The 14,411-nt window shown below is 46.3% G+C and overlaps 1 protein-coding gene across 3 annotated transcripts in view; it reads left to right on the top strand.

Annotated features, from left to right (window-relative positions):
* Nucleotides 1-14,411, top strand: part of LOC147455031 (putative serine/threonine protein kinase IRE) — an 87,501-nt gene that overhangs the window by 18,887 nt on the left and 54,203 nt on the right. For 2 of the 3 annotated variants that reach the window (XR_015188726.1, XM_086516897.1), the window contains exons 8-10: nucleotides 10,065-10,205; nucleotides 10,294-10,386; nucleotides 10,698-10,911. Coding sequence is in view for 1 of the 3 variants with exons in the window: in XM_086516897.1 (XP_086373023.1) it covers nucleotides 10,065-10,205; nucleotides 10,294-10,386; nucleotides 10,698-10,911 (448 nt within the window). In the remaining 2 variants the exon portion in view is untranslated. The remainder of the gene's footprint in view (nucleotides 1-10,064; nucleotides 10,206-10,293; nucleotides 10,387-10,697; nucleotides 10,912-14,411) is intronic. The other variant, XR_015188727.1, reaches the window with a different exon arrangement.

Raw genomic sequence — 14,411 nt, 5'->3', positions numbered from 1 at the left:
TCTTCAAGTGTGTTTTGTGATTGTGCCTCTGCGAGCGCCTTCTTGAGTGACGCAATCTCTTCGTCTTGGGCCGTCATACGATCTCCCATTGCAGTGATCTTGCTTTCTTGGGCAAACACACGATCTTCGAGCATTTTTATTGTGCCTAGCAGGTTGCGGTTGATCTTGTTAATAGTTTCTGTCATTTCTTCTTTGCATTTTTGAACTGCATCCTCTAAAGGATCGGGTTTATCATTCTGCTTCCTCATGCTTGGTCGCCGTCAGAAACGAGGTCTGCAGTTTTGAGTTTCCTGTAATTCCCTGTAAAATTCCGAATATTGCGCTCTCTGTTTGTTTTCAATTTCCCGCCGGGCTCTTCGGAATGCTCGATTAGGTGTGTGCGTAACAGTGTGTGGGTCGGCCTGTGAAACAGCAACTATAGGCGGGTGCTGCTGCAGGCGGAGCGTGAGGGGGCGGGGGGGGGGGGGGGGGGGGGTTTTGCAGACGCAGCGCGAGGGGGGGCGGGGCAACGCAGGGGGAGAGAGAGAGCGGGAGCGGGAGCAAGGCAGTGCGCGCGAGCAGGCGAGGGGATGCAGGGCAGCGAGCCGGCGCAGGGGCTGCAGGCGGAGCGCGAGCATGCGCGGGGGTGCAAGGCGAGCAGGCGCGGGGGCTGCAAGCGGACAGCGAGCGGGAGCAGGGGCAGAGAGAGAGAGAGAGAGAGAGAGAGAGAGAGAGAGAGAGAGAGAGAGAGAGAGAGAGAGAGAGAGAGAGAGAGAGAGAGAGAGAGAGATGATGATGAAATGAAATGTTATATTAACGTCTTCAAAAGGCCAAAATGACCTATGAGACCAAAAAGTTACAATTGGTGAATCTGATACCATGTCTGAGTACGGAAATTACAAAGTTACAAAGTTACCAAGTTACAGAGAACTAACACTAAAACACTAAGGAGAAAGGAAAGGAAATAAGGGGGAGGGAATCGGGGGCCGTGGGGGGGAGGGGGGGTTTGTGGGTTCAGATGAAATCTCTCATCGGTCGGTGTCGGATCTCATCGACCTCTTCCATGGTCAGAACGCTGGTTGGGCGTCTTGCAGGCGGAGTGTGAGGGGGGGGGGGTTTGCAGAGGCAGCGCGAGGGGGGGCGGGGCAGCGCAGGGGGGGGAGAGAGAGCGGGAGCGGGAGCAAGGCAGTGCGCGCGAGCAGACGAGGGGATGCAGGGCAGCGAGCCGGCGCAGGGGCTGCAGGCGGAGTGCGAGCAGGCGCGGGGGTGCAGGGCAGCGAGCAGGCGCGGGGGCTGCAGGTGGACAGCGAGCGGGAGCAGGGGCACAGAGAGAGAGAGAGAGAGAGAGAGAGAGAGAGAGAGAGAGAGAGAGAGAGAGAGAGAGAGAGAGAGAGAGAGATGATGAAATGAAATGTTATATTAACGTCTTCAAAAGGCCAAAATGACCTATGAGACCAAAAAGTTACAATTGGTGAATCTGATACCATGTCTGAGTACGGAAATTACAAAGTTACAAAGTTACCAAGTTACAGAGAACTAACACTAAAACACTAAGGAGAAAGGAAAGGAAATAAGGGGGAGGGAATCGGGGGCGGGGGGGGGGGGGGGGGGGGGGGGGGGGGAGGGGGGGTTTGTGGGTTCAGATGAAATCTCTCATCGGTCGTTGTCGGATCTCATCGACCTCTTCCATGGTCAGAACGCTGGTTGGGTGTCTTGCATGTCGAGCTAGAGTGATCTGTATCTTTTGTTGCAACCTTCGTCGGTAGTGGGAGACCCCCCGAGGTCGTGGACGTCTGGATCTGCCAAGTTCAGTGGCTTTGTTAAGCAGTGTACCTCTAGTATGAGTAGGTTGTAATGACTGCTCCGTTTGCTCTCCTCTGTTTGGTGTAAAGAACTCTGTGATTCGTCTCTGAGAGTGTCTTTCCCCTGATGTCCTCAGCAAGCTCTCCCTAAGTCTGCGCAGCTCTAGCAGGAACAATCCGAGACACTTTTGATCCTTATATCTCATGACTCTAGAAAAAGGTCCAAACCCTTCTCTGAACAGGTAGTGGAAGCGTTCGCGTATCTCATAGTATGCCGGGCAGTGGCATGTGTAGTGCAGCTCTGTCTCTGGCTCTTAGTTACATAGGTGACATATCCTGGCTCCTGTCGGCACCCCTCGAAATCGGCCAGTCTCGATCTGGAGTTGATGTGAGGATGTGCGTATCTGTCCAATAGCGCATCTTATCCCATGAGATAAGTGTGTATCCATGTATGGTGGCCTAGTCACAAAGCCGTCCTCCATGAGTTGGAGAAGATGCTCTCTGTAGAAGGCCATCTTCGTGCCCAACTCCTGTGTCGGTTGTATCCATGTGCTCCTGGTATTTAGCTGGATCAGATCCTCACGTATGAGCCTGGTGATCTCTGTCTGTGTGAGGGACAAGGAGGGTGCGTCCAAGGAGTATTGAAGCGGAGGTAATCTATCCATGTTGAGACCATGCGACTAGAACCATGATGCCATCTGTCCATACCAACATGCTGTATCGCCTTGTAGAGCTAGTTGTCGAGATGACTCCAGGGAAAAGTTGAGCGTATCTGTCTCTGGGGAGATCCCATAGACCGTGCATAAAGGAAACTGATCTCGTCAATGCCTCCACCACGAGGGGGGGGGGCGGCTAGCTCGGCTCGGATAATCTCATGTGGTACTGAGGCCTTAGAAGTTAGCCCGCATCATCCGAGCGATCATAGAGACCAGAGGCCTCTCCATACATCTCCATCCATCTGTGTTGCCAAATCTCCCATGGTGGTCTACTGAGGGTTCCCATACCTGAACTCCATAGAGCATAGCTGGAGTCACTAGAGTGTCAAAGAGCCAAAGCTTTGTTCGCGGTTCCTGAAACTGAACCTGCGAAGACATCCTCTCCAGTCCTCCCAAAGCTGCATATGCTCTCGTTAGTCTAGTCTCTGATGCTCTCCTTAGTGAAAATACCGGTCCACCGAATACTACCCCAAGATAGGTATATGCATCTGTGTACTCCACAGTCTCCTGGCCATACATAAATGTGGGTGCCGACCTTCTGACCCACTGTGGTGTGGTGTTGAACACCATAACCTTGGTTTCCCCCAGATTGACCGACAATCCACTGTCACGAGCAAATGTATGCAGAGCATCCAAATGACGCTGCATCCCCTCTGGGGAGTCTGAAATCAGCACAATATCATCAACATATAGTAACAGCGGAATCCATGTCCCTGCTAGCTGAGCCCCCCTGTCCCCCTGCCGCTCTACATAGTTTGAAAACTCATCCACATACATCCCAAAAAGAGTCGGGGATAGTGGGCATCCCTGCTTTACTCCAATAGTGGAGTGGACCATGTCAGACATTCCCTCAGTGGTGCGTACCCTCCCCATCACTGTTCTGTATAGAGCCAGAATACCCCATATCAGCTTTGTAGGCACACCCATGTCCTGTAGTCTGTGTATAAGTCTGGCTCTCGGCACTGTGTCAAAAGCTTTGCGGAAATCCACAAAGCTACAATAGATTCTCTTGCCATGGTGTCTACCCTCCTCAATAATAGCTCTGAGTGTCAGAACCTGGTCAAGAGTGGAGAAACCTCTCCTGAAACCTGCTTGCCCTGGTGCTCTTATTCCCTCTCGCTCTGCCCATCTACTCAGCTCCTGCTCAAGAACGGATGCATACAACCTAGCTAATGTGTGGCCAACCATGATGGTGCGATAATTCGCGGGAATCATGGGATCTCCTGACTTGAAAATAGGCACAATCGTAGACATACTCCAGGTCTCTGGGAAGCCTTCATACATGGCTCGATTAAACATCATAGCCAAGAGCTCTGCAAGCATATCCCTGGCATGGATGAAGTGCTCTGCTACCAGACCATCATGATCATGCGCTCTCCTTGTCTTCATCCTGTCAATGGCTTTCCTTACCCTCTCGGCAGTAAAGAAAGAACATGTCTCTAGGCATGTCTCTAGTGGGTCCGGTAGAGGTGGTTGCCCTGATGCTGTGTAGAGAGATGTGGCATATTCTCCCCATGTCTCAGTGGAGGTGACCGCGGGCGGTGGTGAATGCTCGTGGAACAGCCTCCATGCTTCGCCTGAGTCCTGACTTATAAATAGCTGATATAGATCCCGCTCTAGCTGAGATAGATAGGCCCTTTTCTTTCGTCGCACTAGGTGGCGAAAGATAATCCGTGATTGTCTATGTGTGGTAATACCCGTGAGCACTCCCCTCTGTAGTTTGATCCTCGTCTCTCTGCACTCCTCATCATACCAACTGTTCTGGGGCACGTTCCCAGATCGTCTTCGTGTGGGCTGGCTGTGGGGGTATGCCTCTGATGCTGCATCATGGAGCGTCTCTGTCAATATCTGAGTGAGTTCATCTAGTGGCCGTCCCGGCTCCTGGGTGCATAGCTGCCTGTATATCTCATCCATATACACAGAATCCGTCTCCCTCATGAAGGTATACCGAGTGTGTGTGGGGACCTCTCCTATTGGAGCTGTGCTGAACTGAAAGGTCAGGGTGAAAGACACGATAGCATGATCAACTGCTACTCCAACTGGCCTAGTGCCCACCATGAAATCCTGAAAGAATGGAATGAGACCTGGCTGGGCCACAACATAATCCACTGTGCTGGCACCATGTCAGTGTGGAAAGCAAGTAAAACCTCCAGCTGTCGAAAATCTTTGTAGGCCATTCACAATGGCCAATCTGTGTGTGGTTCCCATATCTATCAAGTATTTGCTATATTCAGTGTATTCCTCATCTTGTGATAGTCTGGATAGACCCATCTCTGTGACGTCCAGCTCCCTGAGCATCTCTTCGGAAGTATCATAAAATATTGTTTGGTGGTGGGCAGTCCTAGCATTGAAATCCCCTAGTATGATAATGTCGCCATCCTTGGAAAACTCCATATGTCATTATCCAAAATAGCAAAGGGGGATTGTCCTCTTAAGTGATGCATATATTGACGCACTAGGAGGAAAGTAACAAATAGCAATGTAGAGGTATTTGCCCGCCGTCTCTGCCCTGAGCCTCACCCACATGTACCTAGCCTGTTCATCCTTGCGTGCTATATATATCATTGGCTATAGTTCCTCCCTGAACAGAACTGCCACTCCCCCTTAGCCCTGTCCTCGATGCTTCGATTTGGTCTCCTGTCTGTAGGCGGTCTCCCATCTATATCCGCTCACCTGTGGCATGGATTGTCCCGGTGCTTGATGCGTCTTAGAGTAGAAAATGATGTCTCTCTCCGTGAAGCTATCCTCAAAGGCCCCAACATCAAGACGGAGTGACCCGTTACAATTCCATGTTGCCATCTTTAGTGTGGTCCCATAGGTCTCGCACGGTCATGCGGGGCGTCGTTCCAATATCACCACCTTTCCATCCCTGTAAAAAGCAATCTTCCCCTTTTCCCTTGCTGCTCTTATTTCCGGCATTACTTCTTGCATATGAGCAATCTGCGAGAGGGTGAGGTCATCTCCAAGAAAGATGCCCGTCTTCTTTAAGAGTCGCTCTCTTCTTCTTCTTCTTCTGACTGAGAGAGAGAGAGAGAGAGAGAGAGAGAGAGAGAGAGAGAGAGAGAGAGAGAGAGAGAGAGAGAGAGAGAGAGAGAGAGAGAGAGAGAGAGATGAAACGAAATATTAACGTCTTCAAAAGGCCTAAATGACCTATGAGACCAAAAGGTCAATACTTTGCATGATGGAGCTGATGGTTATATTGTCTTGTGGGTGACTACCATGGGTCTATACCTTACACTTTCCTCGAAGGGTGAATCTCGGCTTATCCTGGATTCATCTAGGTATATTTTTTAGTCGTATAGCGGACATGCAGCCTTCACATTGTGAAGTTTTCGTCCGAGTTACGACCAGTTGATATTTTGCTAATTCTTTCTATCTTTTGTGGTGTATATGCCCTATCAACTACCTCATTTTTGTGCTAATTTTTTCGATTTAATGCTTCTTTTAGTGATAGGCTTCATCGTGGTTGAGTCTGCCCTTGATCCCTTGAGTCATGACAGAAACTCAGTACGCTCAACTTTATGTTGATGTATGCTCACGTGTGTAACAAAATTGGACACCCCAAGTCAAGATTCTACCACGACACAGCAGAGATTCACTTCAAAACAATTCACACTTCACAATTAAGCCGACATGGCCCGGCGTAGTTCTGTGCCTAGAGATATTGGCCCCAAAGACTGGTGCCCCTTTCGATATTTCTTTTTGTATTAATCTGTGCTCAAAGTACAAGAGAGTGGGTAGGTGCTCACTCTCATACTCTACGTCCAGATGCTGTGAGAAGTGAGGCCTAGCCCACTTATTTATTGGTACAAGGGATGCCCAAAAGCAGAGCCCCAAAAATAGTAGTTTAAAAGCTTTTAATTCAAAAGCAATAGGCCCAAACGCACTGCTAAAATCACCGAGCGAATTCAGCCAAGGCAAATCCGTGCAGTCTGCTTTTTGCGCTACAATTTGCGGAGATTTTGTACGGCAATCCGTACAACCTGCCACGTCAGCGTGTCGACGCGCTTTACGGAGACTGTTGCCACGTTAGCAGTGTGCTTGTCCGGGGTCTGCTACCACGTCACCAGTTTGTGACATACCCCCCTCTTGAAAGCATTGTAATTGCCCTCGATTACGCCTGCAAAACAGACAGAGGCCATAAAGTGTCTTACCAAACACTGACTGTTAGTACCAACGCACTAGGAACAACACATCTAGCACATGTACCAATCGACAATCGATAGTCACATCACAGGACATCACTTGACATCACGGGACATCACATGACAAATCACATTCAAAATCATTCCAAATCTCAAACCATGATTAGTCGGCAACTTATTTAGCAATCGCATCTAGATCCAGTCGGGACCTCACAGATGCCCTATTAACTAATTCATATTGCAATCATGTCTATAGAGATTTATGAGACCGAAATGCTGTAGTCATTTCGTCTATCAGTTCCTGCACTCAAACAAGTCAAGTACAAGTCAATCAATACCATATTCATTTTCGGGAATTCCAATTCATAAAGTCATACAACAGAATACTGTCAGCTCAACAGTATCCCTGAAACCCGAAGGGACAATAGTGACTATATCTCCAAAAATCGGGGCAATCTGTTGACAAAAGAGCGGAGTGACTCCCCTCTTGTGCAAACCCGCTGCACTAGATTCGCCCATACTGAAATCGGGGTTCTATTGGAGTAGACTATGCTAAATCGAATGCTTCAAGGTTAAGGTCTACAATCTGAGGAGTATCTGCTAGGTCCTTCTCCTCCATCCACTTCGTATCCAATGCAGGATAGTTCTTGAATTTAACCAAGAACCGCCTAATCACTTTACCTTTAATCTTTCGATCTTTATGTGCCAATATCTGTTCTGGAACGAGTATCTCCTCGCTTTCCTCCAATTCAGGTTGCTCATCTGGCTCCCCATCATCGGCCTTTAAAAGGCTTCAAGAGACTCAGATGAAAAGCATTATGAATTCTGCAAGTATCGGGGAGCTTCAATCTTAAGGAGACATCATTTATCTTTTCTTTTATCTGGAAAAGTCCATAGTATCTCATTCTAAGCTTTGGAAAAAGCCGCTCCTTTCCCTTTTTCTTTCTCAGGCTTGCCTTTAGAGCACCCAATCGTCTTCCTTTAATTGCAAATCGCGACGGTGTCGATCTGTTGCCTTCTTGTGTCTTTCTTGAGTGTTAAGAAGTCTGAGCAGTGGTTACTCTCAGCACCTCCAAATGATGCAGGCTGTGGTCTGGGGGCCGTTTGGTTGTAAAAAGCCTCTATATCTCATGGCCTGGACCTTTTTAAGTTATCTGCGGGAGGAGTGATGAGGGAGTCGTTGAATAGCTCATGGCCCGAACTTGGATGGTATTTGCGGGGGGAAGTGTTCATCGGCGACTTTATGTTTCTATGTTCTGTAACATGCATATGTGAGGATTTGTGTTGCATTGTGATGTGCCAACTACTGAATATTCCTAATTGGATGAGATTGCACGGGTATATAATTTTAGTGCATCAAGACATATGTGGAAGATCAGTGCGGTCTGGGTGTGATGGCTAATTTTACTACGCCGGAATATCAAGAGTTCTGATCGGGACGGAAGGAGAAGCCAACTCCTTAACAAAAGAGCTGAAAGGAGAAGCCAACTCCTTAACAAAAAAAAAAAAGAGCAAATTGATTGTCCCTCGGAATTTTTTTAAGCTAACTTAGAGTTGTTTTGCAGATATACGGTAATCACTGACGATTACTCTCTTTCATGACAGGGGGATGTCACAAGCTACTGATGTGTCAAGCCACTGAAGACTTGAGCCAACTTGCAGGTCCCGGCCGAGGGGCCTAAACCCTAAGAAGAAGAAGAAGTTGAAGTTCCCACCAACTTATGGGACCTCGTTCGATGGGGCCCAGGTGACATAAAGGCATTAAAATAAAGTTGGACCCTCACAATAGAAAAGATAGCGTGGAAAATTGATGACGTGGCATCTTGTACGGAATTCCGGATTTTTCGTTGACTGTTGACGTGGCGAAACTGTACGGATTTCTGTGTTTCACGTTGACTGTGCTGACGTGGCAGCCTGTACTAATTTCTGTGATTTACGTTGGCTGATTTTCAGCGCCAGCTTTTGGGCCAGTTGCTTTTGAGTTTGAAGCTTTTCATTGTAACTGCTTTTTAGGCCAAGGGCCATTAAATATGAGGCCAGGGCTCGTTCTCTGGGCGCCAATGTTTGGGGCCAATACTCTCTGGGGGTGGAATTCCGCCACTCTGTGTCGCGTGTGCTCTCTCTTTCAGTTTCAGTTTTTATTGAAGTGCTAAAAGTTTGTTTGGTGTGTTCTTTTCTATTGGCACGTGGTGCCCGCCTTGTGACAGAATGCCCGACTATAATGAAGACTCTCCAATCGCGAAGCGAATTCCCTTTCCACTGTTGTCGACCATGCCATGATAAATGAATTGTAACATCTTTCCAAGCAGAAATCAATATGGAAGTAACAAGACATCCAAGAATGTGTCCTCCCATCTTGCCAAACACGACCTTCCAAACCAAAGGAGGAAGTAACAACATGCCGACACAAGCAGGCAAGCGTAAGAGCCCAAGGCTGAGTTTGTCGCACAAGAGTAGGCAACAACATAGCTTTCCTAGCAAGAACATGCTGGCGCAAGTCCAAGATATTGAGACCGCCAAAGCGCTTGGGATTGCAAAATTTCCCCATCGACATCAAATGCAGTCCTTTTTTGTGAGCATGAGTTCGCCACAAATGAGACAAAATCAATGACATAAGAGAAGTGAGACAATGCCGAAGGTCAATGCAACAATGGCAAATAGAACTGAACATAAGCCATCAAGATACTTTGAACAATTCGCAAGCGAACATGCGATGGCCATGTGGATAATCTCCAGTAATATGGCCATGTGGATAATCTCCAGTAATGCAACTTAACATTCAAGCGCTGCATAACCCACTTTTTGAATGTGAGTGACATTCCATCCAATTAGATAGCCCAAACGCCTGGCAATCACATTCAGAGGAACAATCTCTCCTGGCTACAACAGATCATGGCAATCACAAGGATTCAATGGTAGAAGGTTAGATTGCGGATATTAACTCTAAGACCAGCCGCAAGCCCATACAGCTCCAAAGCGTCCATAATCACTTGAGCATTGGCCTGGCAATTGCGAGGCATAAACAACGAGTCGTCGGCATAAGCATGCCCAATGAAGTTGTGACTCAATGGTAACGGCAAGCCATGAAGACGACCTGCGGAAGTCAAATGATCAAGATGCATCAACAAAGGGTGTGTGGCAATAGCATACAACAATGCACCAAGGGGGCAATATATACCTCTTGGCTGTTCAGTTAGGCAGGTATATGTATGTACACACACACACACACACACAAACACACACACACACACACACACACACACACACACACATTTCTATTTATTTGTACATGTATATGTTTGATCCTTGGATAAATTGGTTGATAGCTTGCTTGACCAGGTCTTACATGTTTGCTCTCTCTAATAATTTTAAATCCAAAATAGCTTTCCATTTCTTCAGTTGACCTCAAGTTTGTCTTGCAGGTGCGCTTTTTCTATTCATTTACATGTAGTGAGAATCTCTATTTGGTAATGGAGTATCTGATCGGGGGAGACCTCTACTCATTGCTTCGGAATGTGGGTTGTTTAGATGAGACGATATCACAGATTTATATTGCGGAGCTTGTACGTTCCATTTTTCTGTACTACTTGTGTTTGTCATTCTGTTTGCTCCCAGAAACATGTTGGTCATTGACACTGGATGTTGCCTCAGGTTTTGGCATTAGAATATTTGCATTCACTGGGTGTTGTGCATAGAGATCTGAAGCCGGACAACCTGTTGATTGCTCATGATGGGCATTTGAAGGTGAAGGACTTTGTTGACTTTTTAAAGAAAATTCAGTTTATCTTGTGTAAAGGTTGAAGCTTTTTTTTCCCTCCAAGTTGACGCGCATGATTGAACCCATTAATCTCATGTACTCGCCAGATTTTTAAAGTTCTCCCTATGTTTCTTTATTGCTACCTTATTTATTCTGGCTCTCATGAATGATATTTTTATTTTGGCATGGCTGGATGCGTCACCGTAGCTTTTTCTCATGTACTACTTAAGTAAACTTCAGATGTGTAAACTTATAGTTTCACACCTTCAAGTTATGCAGAAAAAGGTTTTTTGTGCAGCTTACAGATTTTGGCCTGTCAAAAGTTGGACTGATAAACAGCACAGATGATTTATCGCGGCCGTGCTCCTCTGGCAATCTTTTGCCAAATGGAGATACTGGAACGTTGCAGACAGGCTCTATGCAGTCTCAACTGAGAGAGAAACGACAGAAACATTCTGCTGTGGGAACGCCTGATTATTTAGCTCCTGAAATTCTTTTAGGAACTGGACATGGTATAACTACGAATGACCTTGATACTTGCTGTGGTTATATTATGCGATAGCGTACTTTCTTTATCTTCTGTCTTTTAGAGTACCCCTGGCTTTTCTGTAGCATTGAATTTAATGTTTGGTCAGCTTTGATTATCTTTTTGATGAGTGATGTTGAAGGGAACATGGCTCTGGAATACCTTAAGAACATTCATTTAAGGAATAATGTTTGCTTACAAAGTTTCTCTTATCACCGATTTGGCTATAAAACTGGACACAGGTGTGCTTTTGTCTAGGTGATGGGTGTGCATTTCATAATTATGTTCTCCATTCAATGTTGACATATTCATGGAAATAGTATGCTTCAAGAGTATGTTACAGATACAGTTAAAGACTTGTATATGGAGTGGCCAGGGTTGGCTCTGTATAATAGGCTGGCCACCCTATGGGTTTATCACCCCTCTTAAGGGGGTGGGGGAAGAGGCTCTTGTGTTATCATAAATGCCACCATATAGACTGATTTAGTGTTCCCTTTCTTGAGGGGGGACTTCTGTCACGAGTCATGTGTGGAACTGGCTATTGGCACTGCTTAACTCCCCTGTTGTAACTTTTGTCTCTTTATGTCTGTTCTGGTAGTATAGTATTCCAAACATACATCACTAACCTTATAAATGTACAGAGACACATTCTTTTGTACTCCATTCCATGTTCCTTGTCCAATTTGGCTTCTCGTAGATGTTGATTTCTGTGTTTCCGTCTCAATTCTCTCTCTTTGTTCACATGCATGCACACCCAGGCGCATGCGCACACACATGGGCACGCGCCGTACACACACACTCTTTTTTATAGTAAGTCTGTTTTGATTAATTTACCAGTGGGAAACCTCAAAGCGAGGAAAACCCACCAAAAAGATCAGATACAAAGGGAGGAACACAAAAGTGTTCTGTGATGTGAAAGCGCTAAAAGTAAATATAGAAGAGTTGCAAGATTTCCAGGGATGTGTCCCCAATATCAAGGCAAATGTAACGATTGCCTCAGCGAAATCTTGAACGAGGGAAAAGGATTTGCCTCATGCCGGTGGAACATGCAAAAATTGCATTGGCGCCACAAAGACCATAGCGACCAGAATCAGACCCATGTGAAGAAGATCGCAAATGGTTGAAGGGAGGTCGGAAGAGTGCCAAAAATCTGGAATCGTTTGTTGAAAACTGCAGAGGGAAATCGAAGGTGCATACAAGCAGAAACACGGTCAAGGAAAGCCCTGGTGCAACGACAATCCCAAAGGAGATGTCTGACAGTCTCATAGTCTCATTACCAGCGGAGCAACTAACACAACGAGAGGAGCTGATGGGACGCGCTGCAAGGAGAGTTCCAACTGGAAGAACTCCCAACAAACGACGCCATAGAAACAGACGGTCCTTAAGAGGCAAGTGGGACTTCCAGATTGCAGTAAGAGCCTTTCTCCACCATTGATCAGATTTGTGTAAAGACTGAAGCGCATTACAGTGATCAGCTAGCCCAGAGTTGTGCATAAGAGAAGCATAGATATTGCGGGCAGAAATCGCATCAATAGGAGTGTCCCATAAATTACAATCTTCCATACAACTTCCACTGGCCAACGACGGAATGGGGAGGAAAACAGTGAGCATATGCTGAAGCAGGCTCTAAATTTGACGATAATGCAGGTCCAACCCAAAGCGTGCCGCCGCCTGAGAAAAAGTAAGCAGATTTTAAGATGAATCCACCACATCATCCACCGTGCGTATGCCTCGGCCGGAGAGGAAGTAAGCTTGGCGAGGCAACCGATCAACCAGAGCAAGAGAGAACACCCTACTCTAGTGAATGCTTTCCGACGCAATGAATTCCATCTGCTTGCTACCTGCCATGCCAAGAGAGATGATCCGTAACAACTTTCCAAGTAGAGAGCAGACCAAAGGTGATCAAGCAACCAGGAATATGACCGACCATCTTGTCAAACACAGTCTCCCAAAGGGAAGTCTGCCAATAACCAAAGTCTGCCAATAACCAAAGGCGGGAGTAGTAACATGCTGACATAGAGCAACAACCATAACTGTCCATGGCTGAGACTGCTATGCAAGAGTAGGCAATAACATAGCCTTCCTTGCCAATGCCTGGCGGCGAAGGTCCAAAATATTCAGACTCCGACAACGCTTTGGAGTGCAAAGTTTCTTCATTGCTAACAAACGGAGGCCTTTCATAGGAGAACTAGTGCGCCACAAGTGAAATACAATATCAGACATTAGCAACGAGAGGCGAGAGTGAGGCCAGTGCAACACCGGCAAGTAAAACTGAACATATGCCATTATGATACTCTGGACAATACAAAGTCGAATATGTAACGACCATGTAGACAGTTTCCACTAGTGCAATCTGACCTTTAATTGTTGCATGACCCAATTGATGTGCTTGGTATTAGTTACTTGCCAACCAATAGGATATCCTAAGTGTCTGACCTCCACATATGGATCAAAAATTTCACTAGGCCACAAAAGATGATGCCAGTCACAAACACCAAGAGGCAAGAGTTTGGATTTCTGAAAGTTAACCCTAAGGCCTGCTGCAAGACCAAATGTATTCAATGCTTGGATAATCTCTCGCACATCATCTTGGCTATTGCAGGGCATGAACAACGAATCATCAACATAGGCCTGCCCTGTAAAGTCTTTCCCATTCGGTAATTTCTGTTGGGTTGAAGGCCTAAATAACCCCTTTTTGTATATTTTTATACTTTGTTCAGGTTCATATTGAACCTGAACACATTTTTTTTAAAGCCACTTATAATAAAAGTGGGAAAACCCAAAACTCACTTATTGAGTTTTCCCCAAAAACGTGATTCTCTCTCTCTCTCTCTCTCTCTCTCTCTCTCTCTCTCCCCCTGCTTCGATCTCTAGCGCTAGCTCTCTGTTGCTCTGTGCCTCCTTCTTTCCCCAATCCTGCACTACATTGCGACGCGCACCTATTGGTACCTTCTGCTTTGTGCTTTCAACTGGTATCAGAGCCCTAGGGTTTCAAAACAGCCCTGCGCAGTTTGCTGGACAGCGAGTTAAATTTGCTCTCCCGCGTTCAATTCACTTCAATCGCGAAGCGCCTTGCTTCCGAGGTCGAAAAGGTCTCCTAAACTGCCAAAACAGGCTGTTTTTAGGTCAAAACAGGTGATTTACATGTCAAAACAACAATACGCAGGTGTACCAAAGGTGTGGGATCACATGTATTTATGTTTGTCGCGACAAATTGAGTGAAAAGCTGAGTATTGGTGCTTGAAATTGCACATTTCAGCTTAAATTTCAGATTTTGACTGTTTCATGTAAAGAAACTGTGGCTCTTTGTATGCAAATTCTTGTGGTTGCTACTATTTGCTGAAATTTTCAGCCTATTGCATCTCTCTTGTATACACACTTGTGGTTGAAAGATGGCTTCTTCCTCTTTCTCATCTGACACTAAAAGTTTGATGAAAATCAAACGGTTTGATGGTCAAGGCTTCGATCTTTGGCAAGAAGGCATGT

The sequence above is a fragment of the Adiantum capillus-veneris genome, chromosome 7 (assembly GCF_014529385.1).
Source record: "Adiantum capillus-veneris isolate H3 chromosome 7, ASM1452938v2, whole genome shotgun sequence".
Lineage (NCBI taxonomy): Eukaryota > Viridiplantae > Streptophyta > Polypodiopsida > Polypodiales > Pteridaceae > Adiantum > Adiantum capillus-veneris.
Note: the sequence above shows the minus strand (reverse complement) of the source record. Positions and strands in the feature narration are given on the sequence as shown.